The sequence below is a fragment of the Bombina bombina genome, chromosome 2 (assembly GCF_027579735.1).
Source record: "Bombina bombina isolate aBomBom1 chromosome 2, aBomBom1.pri, whole genome shotgun sequence".
Lineage (NCBI taxonomy): Eukaryota > Metazoa > Chordata > Amphibia > Anura > Bombinatoridae > Bombina > Bombina bombina.
In genome coordinates, this window is record NC_069500.1 from 1241219206 (window position 1) to 1241236294 (window position 17089).

A 17089-nucleotide genomic window follows, 5' to 3' on the forward strand; every position below is an offset into this window, starting at 1 on the left:
AGCCGCAGCTACATATGTACATATGCTTTTCAACCAAGGATACCAATCAGATTTGAAAATACAAGTACATTGGAAAGCTGTTTAAAATGACATGCTCTATCTAAATCATTAACGTTTAATTTTGAATTTACTGTCCCCTTTAAACAACCTTCCGACTTCTAATTTCATTCAATCTCTTGGTATCCTTTGTTTAAAAGCTTACCTAGGTAGGAGCAGCAATGCACTACTGGGGGATAGCTACTGATTGGTGGTTGAACATATATGCCTATTGCTCACCCAATGCATTTAGCTATGTCCCAGTAGTGCACTGCTGTTCCTTTAACAAAGGATAACAAGAGAATGAAGAAAATTTGAAAATAGAGCATATACTTTTAAACACATTTACAATTTACTTCTATCAGAAGCCCAAAAGAAAGAAAGAAAAAAAAAAGTTGTGTTTCATGTCCCTTTAAGCACTTATAATGCAGGGTATAGGGAATAAGGCTATGCAGTGTTGTCACTGAGCATTCCTTCACTCATTAAAATTCTTGTGCTGCTTTGTGTGAAGCGCTCTGACAGACTCTTGGATATCAAGTTTCCTTAATTATAACTAGAATTATGCCAACAACTGTGTTTATATAAGAACACAGCGATTGCCAGAGGTCTGTCACCGGCACTAGGCCGTCGTACCCATAACTAAACAGAAGCACTATGTGTGAGGGGTTTAACAAATAATTCAGATACTTTAGTAAACTCTAAGATGTAGACTATTTTGTAAAATAAATTCTAAAATGTAAATATTCTAGCACTTCAGTTTGGTAACAAAAAGGGTTACAGTTTGCACAAAGCCACTAGTGTCATGTGATATTACTTACAGGTAAATCCTCACTGCACGCTGCCTCCACTGTTTAGACATAAGAAAAGACATCATTAGTTAGGTTGTTCTCTTTTTATTGCAATTTAAAATATAATGTTAAATCTAAATGTATGATATATATTACCTTGATAGCCATTTTGTATTTTCCCTATTTCACCATACACAAAATAACAACTAATAGCTTGAAGTATAAACTTGTATTCCCAGGATCCTGTGCTGGTCCTGCCCTCTTTCACTTCTAAATAGGGCCATATATTTTATTAGGTAATGTGAGTAACCACTAGGCATGGGCAAAAAGTCATTATTCAAATACAAAATAAATGCCAAATATGGCCGCAGGCAGCAGTATTCGGCATATTCAGTGTGGGATTTATTAGTGTCAAAGTGCAACACACAAAGGTGTCTGCAAATCCAGAACTTGTTGTTGCTCTCTGACACTAGTAAATACAGCACAAGAAACAGCTGAATGATGCTGCCTGCAGCCATATTTAGACTTAGTTTAGTAAACTAATGCTAAATAACACATTTTCGACCCATGCCCAGTAACTACCCATTTTCCTGGCTGGTTAGGTCATAATACTTTGCAATACCTTTAATATCCTTTATTTTGTATTGTGTACACTTGGCTGCTCATCAAAGCCAATCATAAACTGTACAGGTTCTTCTTAAAATGAGACATAAGGGTCAGTCTGCTTATGTAAACATGGTGTAGAGACTCGCTGTAGCATTGTCTATACCAGCGTTTCTCAGCTCAAGTTCCCTAAAAGACCAGATTTTCATGATATCTTAACTAGAGAGCAAGTGAAATAATCAGCTGATGGGCGAGAGCAAGTTAGTATCCATGGTTACTGATCAGCTGATTATTTCACCCCTTAAACTATATAGATGTAGTTACTACCTCACAGAGTACTTTGCCTAGCACACCCTGTTGAGGTAGCTACGTCCAACCTTCTGCCTCATCCTGTCGTCCCGGTATCTTCTTTTAATATGGTATGGGTTCACTGATCGTGGCTGCCATTACCATATGAAGGTAGATTGTCAGATTGTTACCTACCTTCATATGGTAATGCTATAAAGTCTCTGAACAAAGGAGATCCCAGAGAAGCGTTTACATCCACTTGTGTCATGATTGCACTATCGGTATGTAAATAATATCAGTGAGAAACCCAAAGCTTGTGAAAAAGCTGATGATTGCAATTGGCGGCAAAATGGTGGCATGAAATTTTCCAAAATAGGCCTAGATCAATACGGTCTACAAAAAAATGTATATAGTTTTAATAAGTAAATAAAAAAACCAAAGCTCTTTTCTGTTTAAATGGAGTGATAGCAAAAAATGCTATAAATTCTCTGGTCTTTTGGGAAAGTTTTTCTGTGAAATTACTGGTCCTTAAGGGGTTAAGATATCATGAAGATCAGGCCTATGAGGGGCATTTTGAGGACTGTAAACAAGAAACACGGCTCTATAATAAGAAAATCCCACAATAAAATGCAGTATGTACTCAAAGCCTCCACTCTCTCTTGGTGGGGGGAGCACAATTTGGCAAGTTATATTACAGTACTAGCAGAAAAAACAACAACAAATCACTGCTTCTGTAACTCTATTGGATTCTCCAGTAGCAAACCCAGTTAGAGACCCTGTAGATCAATCACTTCTTAGGCATTTCTGATTCAGAGAAACTGGGCTAATGATAATCTTACTCAAATTGTTGACAGTTCTACTGAGAGAAGACAGTAGGTCACTTTTCTATAAATAAGCCATTAAGAGGTAAAATTAATTATTCACACATTATATAACATACACATGAGCAGCACTAATTTGGGGAAAAAACAAATTATACTTACCAGATAATTTCCTTTCCTTCTGTATGGGAAGAGTCCAAAGCTACATTCCTTACTTGTTGTAAATACTGAACCTGGCCACCAGGAGGAGGCAAAGACACCCCAGCCAAAGGCTTAAATACATCCCCCACTTCCTTATAACCCCAGTCATTCTGCCGAGGGAACAAGGAAAAGTAGGAGAAATATCAGGGTGAAAAAAGGTGCCAGAAGAGTAGATACAAAATATAGGGCCACCCATTGGAGCACATGGGCGGGAGCTGTGGACTCTTCCCATATAGAAGGGATAAAGGAAATTATCATCTGGTAAGCATAATTTATGTTTTCCTTCTTAATATGGGAAGAGTCCACAGCTGCATTCCTTACTTGTGGGAAAAGGAAATTTATGCTTACCTGATAAATTTATTTCTTTTACGATATGACGAGTCCACGGATTTCATCCTTACTTATGGGATATCGCCTCCTGGGCAGCAGGAGGAGGCAAAGAGCTCCACAGCAGAGCTGCATAAATAGCTCCTCCCTTTCCCCCCAACCCAGTCATTCGACCGAAGTTAGGAAGAGAAAGGAAAAGCCAAGGAGCAGAGGTGACTGAAGTTTAACAAAAATAAAAACCTGTCTTTAGAAAAAACGACAGGGTGGGCCGTGGACTTGTCATATCGTAAAATAAATAAATTTATCAGGTAAGCATCAATTTCCTTTTCTTTTACAAGATATGACGAGTCCACGGATTTCATCCTTACTTATGGGATACAATACCAAAGCTATAGGACACGGATGAAAGGGAGGGACAAGACAGGAACCTAAACGGAAGGCACCACTGCTTGAAGAACCTTTCTCCCAAAGACAGCCTCAGACGAGGCAAAAGTATAAAAATTGTAAAATTTGGAAAAAGTGTGAAGAGATGACCAAGTTACAGCTTTGCAAATCTGTTCAACAGAAGCATCGTTTTTAAATGCCCATGAGGAAGCCACAGCCCTAGTAGAATGAGCCGTAATACGTTCTGGGGGCTGCTGTCCAGCAGTCTCATATGCAACACGGATGATACTCTTCAGCCAAAAAGAAAGAGAGGTAGCCGTAGCTTTCTGACCCCTACGTTTTCCAGCAAAAACAACAAATAATGAAGATGTTTGACGAAAAACATAATTTATGTAAGAACTTACCTGATAAATTCATTTCTTTCATATTAACAAGAGTCCATGAGCTAGTGACGTATGGGATATACATTCCTACCAGGAGGGGCAAAGTTTCCCAAACCTTAAAATGCCTATAAATACACCCCTCACCACACCCACAAATCAGTTTAACGAATAGCCAAGAAGTGGGGTAATAAGAAAAAAAGTGCGAAGCATATAAAATAAGGAATTGGAATAATTGTGCTTTATACAAAAAAATCATAACCACCACAAAAAAGGGTGGGCCTCATGGACTCTTGTTAATATGAAAGAAATGAATTTATCAGGTAAGTTCTTACATAAATTATGTTTTCTTTCATGTAATTAACAAGAGTCCATGAGCTAGTGACGTATGGGATAATGACTACCCAAGATGTGGATCTTTCCACACAAGAGTCACTAGAGAGGGAGGGATAAAATAAAGACAGCCAATTCCTGCTGAAAATAATCCACACCCAAAATAAAGTTTAATAAAAAACATAAGCAGAAGATTCAAACTGAAACCGCTGCCTGAAGAACTTTTCTACCAAAAACTGCTTCAGAAGAAGAAAATACATCAAAATGGTAGAATTTAGTAAAAGTATGCAAAGAGGACCAAGTTGCTGCTTTGCAGATCTGGTCAACTGAAGCTTCATTCCTAAACGCCCAAGAAGTAGAAACTGACCTAGTAGAATGAGCTGTAATTCTTTGAGGCGGAATTTTACCCGACTCAACATAGGCAAGATGAATTAAAGATTTCAACCAAGATGCCAAAGAAATGGCAGAAGCTTTCTGGCCTTTCCTAGAACCGGAAAAGATAACAAATAGACTAGAAGTCTTACGAAAAGATTTCGTAGCTTCAACATAATATTTCAAAGCTCTAACAACATCCAAAGAATGCAATGATTTCTCCTTAGAATTCTTAGGATTAGGACATAATGAAGGAACCACAATTTCTCTACTAATGTTGTTGGAATTCACAACTTTAGGTAAAAATTCAAAAGAAGTTCGCAACACCGCCTTATCCTGATGAAAAATCAGAAAAGGAGACTCACACGAAAGAGCAGATAATTCAGAAACTCTTCTAGCAGAAGAGATGGCCAAAAGGAACAAAACTTTCCAAGAAAGAAATTTAATGTCCAATGAATGCATAGGTTCAAACGGAGGAGCTTGAAGAGCTCCCAAAACCAAATTCAAACTCCATGGAGGAGAAATTGACTTAATGACAGGTTTTATACGAACCAAAGCTTGTACAAAACAATGAATATCAGGAAGAATAGCAATCTTTCTGTGAAAAAGAACAGAAAGAGCGGAGATTTGTCCTTTCAAAGAACTCGCGGACAAACCCTTATCTAAACCATCCTGAAGAAACTGTAAAATTCTCGGTATTCTAAAAAAATGCCAAGAAAAATGATGAGAAAGACACCAAGAAATATAAGTCTTCCAGACTCTATAATATATCTCTCGAGATACAGATTTACGAGCCTGTAACATAGTATTAATCACGGAGTCAGAGAAACCTCTATGACCAAGAATCAAGCGTTCAATCTCCATACCTTTAAATTTAAGGATTTCAGATCCGGATGGAAAAAAGGACCTTGAGACAGAAGGTCTGGTCTTAACGGAAGAGTCCATGGTTGGCAAGATGCCATCCGGACAAGATCCGCATACCAAAACCTGTGAGGCCATGCCGGAGCTATTAGCAGAACAAACGAGCATTCCCTCAGAATCTTGGAGATTACTCTTGGAAGAAGAACTAGAGGCGGAAAGATATAGGCAGGATGATACTTCCAAGGAAGTGATAATGCATCCACTGCCTCCGCCTGAGGATCCCGGGATCTGGACAGATACCTGGGAAGTTTCTTGTTTAGATGAGAGGCCATCAGATCTATCTCTGGGAGCCCCCACATTTGAACAATCTGAAGAAATACCTCTGGGTGAAGACACCATTCGCCCGGATGCAACGTTTGGCGACTGAGATAATCCGCTTCCCAATTGTCTACACCTGGGATATGAACCGCAGAGATTAGACAGGAGCTGGATTCCGCCCAAACCAAAATTCGAGATACTTCTTTCATAGCCAGAGGACTGTGAGTCCCTCCTTGATGATTGATGTATGCCACAGTTGTGACATTGTCTGTCTGAAAACAAATGAACGATTCTCTCTTCAGAAGAGGCCAAAACTGAAGAGCTCTGAAAACTGCACGGAGTTCCAAGATATTGATCGGTAATCTCACCTCCTGAGATTCCCAAACTCCTTGTGCCGTCAGAGATCCCCACACAGCTCCCCAACCTGTGAGACTTGCATCTGTTGAAATTACAGTCCAGGTCGGAAGAACAAAAGAAGCCCCCTGAATTAAACGATGGTGATCTGTCCACCACGTTAGAGAGTGCCGAACAATCGGTTTTAAAGATATTAATTGATATATCTTCGTGTAATCCCTGCACCATTGGTTCAGCATACAGAGCTGAAGAGGTCGCATGTGAAAACGAGCAAAGGGGATCGCGTCCGATGCAGCAGTCATAAGACCTAGAATTTCCATGCATAAGGCTACCGAAGGGAATGATTGAGACTGAAGGTTTCGACAGGCTGTAATCAATTTTAGACGTCTCTTGTCTGTTAAAGACAAAGTCATGGACACTGAATCTATCTGGAAACCCAGAAAGGTTACCCTTGTTTGAGGAATCAAAGAACTCTTTGGTAAATTGATCCTCCAACCATGATCTTGAAGAAACAACACAAGTCGATTCGTATGAGACTCTGCTAAATGTAAAGACGGAGCAAGTACCAAGATATCGTCCAAATAAGGAAATACCACAATACCCTGTTCTCTGATTACAGACAGAAGGGCACCGAGAATCTTTGTGAAAATTCTTGGAGCTGTAGCAAGGCCAAACGGTAGAGCCACAAATTGGTAATGCTTGTCTAGAAAAGAGAATCTCAGGAACTGATAATGATCTGGATGAATCGGAATATGCAGATATGCATCCTGTAAATCTATTGTGGACATATAATTCCCTTGCTGAACAAAAGGCAATATAGTCCTTACAGTTACCATCTTGAACGTTGGTATCCTTACATAACGATTCAATAATTTTAGATCCAGAACTGGTCTGAAGGAATTCTCCTTCTTTGGTACAATGAAGAGATTTGAATAAAACCCCATCCCCTGTTCCGGAACTGGAACTGGCATAATTACTCCAGCCAACTCTAGATCTGAAACACAATTCAGAAATGCTTGAGCTTTCACTGGATTTACTGGGACATGGGAAAGAAAAAATCTCTTTGCAGGAGGTCTCATCTTGAAACCAATTCTGTACCCTTCTGAAACAATGTTCTGAATCCAAAGATTGTGAACAGAATTGATCCAAATTTCTTTGAAAAAACGTAACCTGCCCCCTACCAGCTGAACTGGAATGAGGGCCGTACCTTCATGTGAACTTAGAAGCAGGCTTTGCCTTTCTAGCAGGCTTGGATTTATTCCAGACTGGAGATGGTTTCCAAACTGAAACTGCTCCTGAGGACGAAGGATCAGGCTTTTGTTCTTTTGTTGAAACGAAAGGAACGAAAACGATTATTAGCCCTGTTTTTACCTTTAGACTTTTTATCCTGTGGTAAAAAAGTTCCTTTCCCACCAGTAACAGTTGAAATAATAGAATCCAACTGAGAACCAAATAATTTGTTTCCCTGGAAAGAAATGGAAAGTAGAGTTGATTTAGAAGCCATATCAGCATTCCAAGTCTTAAGCCATAAAGCTCTTCTGGCTAAGATAGCCAGAGACATAAATCTAACATCAACTCTAATAATATCAAAAATGGCATCACAGATGAAATTATTAGCATGCTGGAGAAGAATAATAATATCATGAGAATCACGATTTGATACTTGTTGCGCTAGAGTTTCCAACCAAAAAGTTGAAGCTGCAGCAACATCAGCCAATGATATAGCAGGTCTAAGAAGATTACCTGAACATAGATAAGCTTTTCTTAGAAAAGATTCAATTTTTCTATCTAAAGGGTCCTTAAACGAGGTACCATCTGATGTAGGAATGGTAGTACGTTTAGCAAGGGTAGAAATAGCCCCATCAACTTTAGGGATTTTGTCCCAAAATTCTAACCTGTCAGGCGGAACAGGATATAATTGCTTAAAACGTTTAGAAGGAGTAAATGAATTACCCAATCTATCCCATTCCTTAGCAATTACTGCAGAAATAGCATTAGGAACAGGAAAGACTTCTGGAATAACCGCAGGAGCTTTAAAAACCTTATCCAAACGTATAGAATTAGTATCAAGAGGACTAGAATCCTCTATTTCTAAAGCAATTAGTACTTCTTTAAGCAAAGAGCGAATAAATTCCATCTTAAATAAATATGAAGATTTATCAGCATCAATCTCTGAGACAGAATCCTCTGAACCAGAAGAGTCCAAAGAATCAGAATGATGGTGTACATTTAAAAATTCATCTGTAGAGAGAGAAGATTTAAAAGATTTTTTACGTTTACTAGAAGGAGAAATAACAGACAAAGCCTTCTTTATGGATTCAGAAACAAAATCTCTTATGTTATCAGGAACATTCTGCACCTTAGATGTTGAGGGAACTGCAACAGGCAATGGTACATCACTAAAGGAAATATTATCTGCATTAACAAGTTTGTCATGACATTTAATACAAACAACAGCTGGAGGAATAGCTACCAAAAGTTTACAGCAGATACACTTAGCTTTGGTAGATCCAGCAGGCAGAGGTTTTCCTGTAGTATCTTCTGGCTCAGATGCAACGTGAGACATCTTGCAATATGTAAGAGAAAAAACAACATATAAAGCAAAATAGATCAAATTCCTTATAAGACAGTTTCAGGAATGGGAAAAAAATGCCAAACATCAAGCTTCTAGCAACCAGAAGCAAATGAAAAATGAGACTGAAATAATGTGGAGACAAAAGCGACGCCCATATTTTTTGGCGCCAAATAAGACGCCCACATTATTTGGCGCCTAAATGCTTTTGGCGCCAAAAATGACGCCACATCCGGAACGCCGACATTTTTGGCGCAAAATAACGTCAAAAATGACGCAACTTCCGGCGACACGTATGACGCCGGAAACGGAAAAGAATTTTTGCGCCAAAAAAGTCCGCGCCAAGAATGACGCAATAAAATGAAGCATTTTCAGCCCCCGCGAGCCTAACAGCCCACAGGGAAAAAAGTCAAATTTTTGAGGTAAGCAAAAAATATGATAATTAAAGCATAATCCCAAATATGAAACTGACTGTCTGGAAATAAGGAAAGTTGAACATTCTGAGTCAAGGCAAATAAATGTTTGAATACATATATTTAGAACTTTATAAATAAAGTGCCCAACCATAGCTTAGAGTGTCACAGAAAATAAGACTTACTTACCCCAGGACACTCATCTACATGTTTGTAGAAAGCCAAACCAGTACTGAAACGAGAATCAGTAGAGGAAATGGTAAATATAAGAGTATATCGTCGATCTGAAAAGGGAGGTAAGAGATGAATCTCTACGACCGATAACAGAGAACCTTATGAAATAGACCCCGTAGAAGGAGATCACTGCATTCAATAGGCAATACTCTCCTCACATCCCTCTGACATTCACTGCACGCTGAGAGGAAAACCGGGCTCCAACTTGCTGCGGAGCGCATATCAACGTAGAATCTAGCACAAACTTACTTCACCACCTCCCTTGGAGGCAAAGTTTGTAAAACTGATTTGTGGGTGTGGTGAGGGGTGTATTTATAGGCATTTTAAGGTTTGGGAAACTTTGCCCCTCCTGGTAGGAATGTATATCCCATACGTCACTAGCTCATGGACTCTTGTTAATTACATGAAAGAAATCCTTAGTCGTCTGCAAGTAGAACTTCAAGGCACGGACTACGTCCAGATTATGTAACAGACGCTCCTTCTTAGAAGAAGGGTTAGGACACAAGGAAGGAACAACAATTTCTGATTAATATTCTTGTTAGAAACAACCTTAGGAAGAAAACCAGGTTTGGTACGTAACACCACCTTATCAGAATGTAAAATAAGATAAGGAGAATCACATTGTAAAGCCGAAAGCTCAGAAACTCTGCAGAAGAAATAGCAACCAAAAATAAAACTTTCCAAGATAAGAACTTAATATCTATGGAATGCATGGGTTCAAACGGAACCCCTTGAAGCACATTAAGAACTAAATTCAAACTCCAAGGAGGAGCAATTGGTCTAAACACAGGCCGGATTCTAGTCAGGGCCTGACAAAAAGATTGAACATCTGGAACATCTGCCAGACACTTGTGTAACAAAATAGACAAAGCAGAAATCTGTCTCTTTAAGGAACTTGCTGACAACCCTTTCTCCAATCCTTCTTGGAGAAAAGATAAAATCCTGGGAATTCTAACCCTACTCCATGAGTAGCCCTTGGATTCGCACCAATAAAGATATTTACGCCATATCTTATGGTAAATTTTTCAAGTAACAGGCTTGCGTGCCTGAATCAAGGTATCAATGATCGCATCAGAGAACGCTTAGATAAAATCAAGTGTTCAATCTCCAAGTAGTCAGCTGCAGAGAAATTAGATTTGGATGATGGAAGGGTTCCTGAATTAGAAGGTCCTGCCTCAATGGAAGCTTCCACGGCGGCAGAGAGGACATGTCCACCAGATCGGCATACCAAGTCCTGCGAGGCCACGCAGGAGCGATTAGAATCACTGAAGCTCTCTCCTGTTTGATAAGTGCAATCACCCGGGGAAGGAGAGCAAATGGTGGAAACACATAAGCTAGGTTGATCGACCAAGGCACTGCCAAGGCATCTATCAGTTCGGCCTGAGGATCCCTGGACCTGGATCCATATCTCGGGAGCTTGGCATTCTGACGAGATGCCATAAGATCCAGCTCTGGTCTGCCCCATCTGAGAATCAGGGTGGCAAAGACCTCCGGATGGAGTTCCCATTCCCCCGGATGAAACGTCTGTCTGCTCAAAAAATCCGCTTCCCAGTTGTACACTCCTGGGATGTAGATTGCTGACAGATAACAAGAGTGAGCCTCCGCCCACCAAATTATCTTGGATACTTCTGTCATTGCTAAGGAACTCCTTGTTCCTCCCTGATGATTGATGTAAGCCACAGTCGTGATGTTGTCCGACTGAAATCGGATGAATTTGGAAGTAGAGACTCCGACCGAGTCCACACACCCTGAGCCTTCAGGGAATTCCAGACTGCACCCCATCCTAGTAGACTGGCGTCCGTTGTCACTATCACCCATGAGGGTCTGCAGAAGCACGTCCCTTGGGACAGATGATCCTGAGACAACCACCAAAGAAGAAAGTCTCTTGTCTCCTGATCAAGATCTATCTGAGGAGACAAATCTGCATAATCTCCATTCCACTGTCTGAGCATGCTCAGTTGTAGAGGTCTGAGATGAAAACGAGCAAACGGAACGATGTCCATCACCGCCACCATCAATCCAATTACCTCCATGCACTGAGCCACTGATGGCCGAGGATTGGACTGAAGGGATCGGCATGTATTCAGAATCTTCAACTTTCTGACCTCCGTCAAGAAGATTTTCATGGATATAGAGTCTATTAGAGTTCCCAGGAAAGGAACCCTTGTCTGTGGAATTAGTGAATTATTTTCTAGATTCACCTTCCACCCGTGAGTCCTTAGAAAGGATAGCACCATGTTGGTATGAGACTTTGTCAACTGATAAGACGACGCCTGGATCAGAATATCATCCAGATAAGGCGCCACCGCGATTCCCCGCGGTCTGAGAACCGCCAACAGAGACCCTAGAACCTTCGTGAAGATCCTGGGTGCCGTGGCCAGTCCGAAAGGAAGAGCCATGAACTGAAAATGCTTGTCCAGAAAGGCAAACTTCAGGAACTGGTGATGATCTCTGTGGATAGGAATATGCAGATATGCATCCTTTAAGTCCACAGTAGTTATATATTGACCCTCCTGGATCAATGGAAGAATTGACCGAATAGTCTCCATCTTGAAGGATGGGACTCTGAGAAACTTGACTCTTGAGATCTAAAATGGGACGGAATGTTCCCTCTTTTTTTGGGAACCACAAAAAGATTTGAGTAAAACCCCTGCCCCTGTTCCTGTACTGGAACGGGACAAATTACTCCTATAGTGGAACGTAAGAACGCTTCTCTTTTTCTCTGGTCTACAATCGTGAAAGAAGAAACCTTCCCCTTGGGAAGGAATTTTTGAACTCCAACTGATACCCCTGAGACATGATTTCTAGTGTCCAGGGATCCTGAACGTCTCTTATACAAGCCTGGACAAAGAGAGAAAGTCTGCCCCTACTAGATCCGGTCCTGGATCGGGGGCCGCCCCTTCATGCTGTCTTGGGAGCAGCTGCGGGCTTCTTGGGTTGTTTATCCTTGTTCCAAGCCTGGTTGGGTCTCCAGGCGGACTTGGCTTGTGAATAATTCCCTTCCTGCTTAGCGGAAGAGGAAGAGGGGACTCCCTTGAAATTTCGAAAGGAACGAAAATAACTCTGTTTACCCCTTTGCTTAGATGTTTTATCTTGAGGGAGGAGGTGACCCTTCCCTCCCGTAATATCAAAAATGATTTCTTTCAAGTCAGGCCTGAACAGGGTCTTTCCTTTGAAAGGAATAGCCAAAAGCTTGGATTTAGAGGACACATCCGCAGACCAAGATTTCAACCATAAGGCTCTTCGTGCTACGATGGAGAAGCCCGAACTCTTAGCCGCCAATTTGGAGATCTGAAAGGAAGCATCCGTAATAAAAGAATTAGCCAACTTAAGGGCCTTAATTCTATCCTGTATTTCCTCATAAGAAGTCTCAGTCCTAAGAGATTCTTCTAGAGCATCAAACCAAAAAGCAGCTGCAGTTGTGACTGCTATGATGCAGGCAGCTGGTTGTAATAAAAACCCTGGCTGAACATAGAGTCTTTTAAGAAGCCCCTCCAACTTCTTGTCCATGGGGTTTTTGAAAGCACAACTGCCATCTATAGGGATAGTCGTATGCTTAGCTAGGGTCGAGATAGCCCCCTCCACCTTAGGGACTGTCTGCCAGGAATCCCAAATGGTGTCAGCTACAGGATACATCTTCTTAAAAATAGGGGAAGGGGAGAACGGGATACCCAGCCTCTCCCATTCCCTAGTAACAATTTCCGAAATTCTCTTAGGAACAGGAAAAACATCGGAATAAGAAGGAACTTCTAAGTACCTGTCCATCTTACTCAATTTCTCTGGTGGGACCACAATAGAGTCAGTGTCGTCCAGAGCCACCAAAACCTCTCGCAGCAAAAGGCGTAGGTGTTCAAGCTGAAATCTGAAAGACAGGACGCCCGAGTCTGTCTGGGGCAATGCACTGCCTGAGTCAGACAGAACCTCCTTACCCCCCACTTCAGAACCCTGGGAAGGTGCATCGGAGATCGCCATCAAAGAACCAGAAGTCGCATGGACCACCTGGGTATCTCCTCTACTACGTTTGCCTTGCAACAATGGCAATTTAGACAAAACTTCTGAAAGAGTGGATGACATGACTGCAGCCATATCCTGCAGAGTAAATGACGCAGACGCCGTTGAAGAACATGGCGTCACTTGAGCAGGCATTATAGGCTGTGATGCGTGGGGAGAAAGATGCGGCATACCCTGAATCTCATCAGTCTGAGCACATTCATTAGACATATCTTTATCAAAGAAAATTTGCTCTTTATGCTTTAAAGCCCTCTCGATACATGGTGGACAAAGCGTAACAGGGGGTTCCACAATGGCATCTAAACACATAGGGCATGTACTTTGTTCAAGGTCATCCATTTTGATAACCTAAACAACCAGCAAGCTTGGTCCAATTCACTGATTATATATTTTTATCTTTTATAAAAATAGACTATAATAAAATATATGCTGAGTACTGTAACTTTAATGCAAAACGGCTCTGAAAGATATATGAGGTAGAGCAAAATGTCACATTCCCTGTACGTGGGCTCTTGAAAAATAACACTGGTATAATTTTGAAAATTACTCAGTTACCTCGCCACAGCTCCGCTGCGGCTCCTACCTGCCCCCGTGATCAGTCTGAACACCGCAAACCAGGCGCACCTAAAGTCGCTTGTAAATATCCCTACAAGCAGACTTAGGAGCCGTGAGGAGAAGCTGTCAACCGGGACCGCAATAGGAAACTGCACTGTCAAAGCGCGCAAATAAGACTAAGCCCCGCCCTTCGTGGGCGTAAACAATCTGTCAATCGCATCAGACAAAGCCGCCATGTACCGGAGCCTAATAAAAACATACTCTCTCCGGAAATGTCCCCAGCGTCAGCCAGCCCGTTCTATGCAACCCCACACAGTATGTCCCAGCGCTTCAGGCCCAACAATAAATGCCAGAGTGTCTGGTTAAAGTACAACCCGACACAATATCTCCCAGTGCTTCTAGACCAATAACACCATGCCAGAGTGTCTGGAGAAATAAACTATGTCGGTCTTGTACCCATATCCCAGTGCTTCTAGGTTATTAGACTGCTAGAATGTCTGGATATTTCACTATTTGTTAAAGGGACCCCTTGTTTTAGCCCCCAATATAATAGTGCAAGTACAGTTAAATCTGAGGTATTTTTGCTGTGTCCCAGAATAAAAAACTGCACTTACCTCCATGCTGAGGAACAGCATGCACAACTTCACAGTGTCAAGAGGTCCACTCTCCCTCCTGAGGTCCTGTGAAGGAAAAAGGGTCTTAGTTACAACCTCCAAGACCACACACAGAAAATGCAGCTCAATCATGGGAGGCGCAGTGGAGACAAAAATCCACCAGTTCCCACAGCCTAAAAAGACTATCTGAAGCTGCTCTGTAATAAAATAGCACACTTTGGCACCATTTAAAAATAAAAAAACTCTTGATTGAAGAATCTAAACTAACACCTCACTTTACCTCACTCCTATCACTAACACAGGCAAAGAGAATGACTGGGTTGGAGGGGAAGGGAGGAGCTATTTATGCAGCTCTGCTGTGGAGCTCTTTGCCTCCTCCTGCTGACCAGGAGGTGATATCCCATAAGTAAGGATGAAATCCGTGGACTCGTCATATCTTGTAAAAGAAAATTATACTGAAGCTCCAGAGTAGGAAAAAAGAGAGGCGGCCCATATCTGAGGGCACCACAGCCTGAAAAACCTTTCTCCCAAAGGCTGCTTCAGAAGAAATAAAAACACCAAACTTGTAAAAACCTGGAAAGAGTATGTAAGGAGGACCAGGTAACCGCCTTACAAATCTGATCCATAGAGTCCTCATTTTTGAAGGTCCAAGAGGAAACCAAGATGGAGCGATCAGTATCATTGACGCCTGCTCTAGCTTGTTTCGAGCCACTACACTAGGAAGCAGTGCAAAAGATAAATAAAGTTGAACCTCCAAGGTACCGCTAATGCATCTGTTAGCTTCGCCTGAGGATCCCTGTATCTCGACCCATATCTGGGTAGCTTGGTAGTGAGACGGGATGTCATAAAATCTACCTTTGCAAATCTACACAAACACTTCGGGATGGAGAGACCATTCCCCCAGATGAAAGGATTGTCTGCTGAGAAAATCCGCTTCCCAGTTGTCCACACCCGGGATGTGGATCGCTGACAGTGTGGAACCATAGCTTGACCAAATAGAAGTGCAATAAACTGGAAGTGCTGGTCCAGGAACGCAAACCTTAGCAACTGGAAGTGGTCCTTGTGGATTGGTACATGAAGGGAGCATCCTTCAGATCTATTGTGGTTATGAACTGCCCTTCTTGAACGAGGGGAAGAATGGACCTTATTGTCTCCATCTTGAACGAGGGGACACTTGTTTAAGCACTTAAGGTCCAGGATTGGACGGAAAGTTCCCTCCCCTTCTTCCTTGGGACCACGAAAAGGTTTAGTAGTATCCCAAACCACTCTCTGCAATAGGCATCAGGACAATAACTCCTAAGAGGACAGATCCCATACGCACCCCAGAAAGGGTTCCCCCTTTTCTGGTCTGGAAGACAGTTTTGAGAGGAGGAATCTGCCCATGGGTGGCTGAGATTTGAAACCTATCTTGTAACCCTGAGCTATGACCTCCAGGACATATGGATCCTGCACATCCCTGAACCAAGTGACTAAAAAGAGCAACAGACTGCCTCCTACACGATCCAGAAGAGGACCGGGGACCGCCCATTCAAGTCGACTTTGTCTCGGCAGGCTTCTTGCTCTGCTTGGATTTATTCCAGGACTGAGCTGGCTTCCAAGTGCTCTTGGTTTGCTCTGGCTTAGCGGAGGACTGCTGACGATGGGCTTTATCAGAACGAAAGGAACAAAAATTGGAATTTTGTTCTTTAGACTAGTTCTTATTCTCTTGAGGTAGGAAGGCACCCTTGCCCCCTGTGACTGGAGATAACGGAGTCCAGGCCTGGACCAAACGAATCCTTCCCTTAAAGGGGAGGGAAAGAAGTCTAGACTTAGAAATCATATCCGCAGACCATGACTTCAGCCAGAGCCCGATGGGCCTGAACAGAAGAAGATGAAGCCGTAGCATTCAGGCAAATAATCTGCTTATTAGCATCACAGATAAAAGAATTAGCAACCCTCAAGGCCTTAATTCTTTCCTGAAAAACGTCGAGGAGACCCTCCCGCTTGATCAATCCCATAAGGAGCCGCACCTGTAGGTAGCTACTCCAGCAACCGCGGCAACAGTCCTTGCCGGTTGAAACAAATATCCTGCATGTTGAAACATCTTATTTAACAGAGTTTACATCTTTTAACGAAAAGGAAAATAATGACTTAGGTTATGAGGAAGTGGGGGAGGTATTTAAGCCTTTGTCTGGGGTGTATTTGCCTCCTCCTGGTGGCCAGGTTCAGTATTTCCCACAAGTAAGGAATGCAGCTCTTCATAATAAAAATGGAGAAATCAAGAACCAAGGTATGGTTGCAACAAACTGTCCAGATGCAGAACATTGGAGTAAGACTTCATGTAAATAATGGTGTGAGTAGGAGCAATATTACATGCCATGGGCCCAGAAGATTTTAAGAAGCTCTCTCACTGAATCTGTTACTTTGGGAAATAAATAAAGCATGATAGTGTTTTAAGTGGATATGTATAATTCCATTTGGAGCAGCATGTTATACAAAGGAGCCCTCTCACAGAGGGTGTAAAATCACCCTGTTGGCATGTTTCAAGAACATTTAAAGTTTCTCACTTCTATGGTGGGAGGCTAAATTATCATTGCATATAGCTACATTTTGGTCTTTTAAGACATTTTAAAAGTAAATCTATC

The 17089-nt window shown here is 41.8% G+C and overlaps 1 protein-coding gene across 7 annotated transcripts in view; it reads right to left on the reverse strand.

Moving 5' to 3' along the window:
* Positions 1–17089, reverse strand: part of LIMCH1 (LIM and calponin homology domains 1) — a 655781-nt gene that overhangs the window by 67532 nt on the left and 571160 nt on the right. For all 7 annotated transcript variants that reach the window (XM_053704014.1, XM_053704012.1, XM_053704013.1 and 4 more), the window contains one exon: positions 855–883. In XM_053704014.1, coding sequence (XP_053559989.1) covers positions 855–883 — 29 coding nt within the window. The remainder of the gene's footprint in view (positions 1–854; positions 884–17089) is intronic.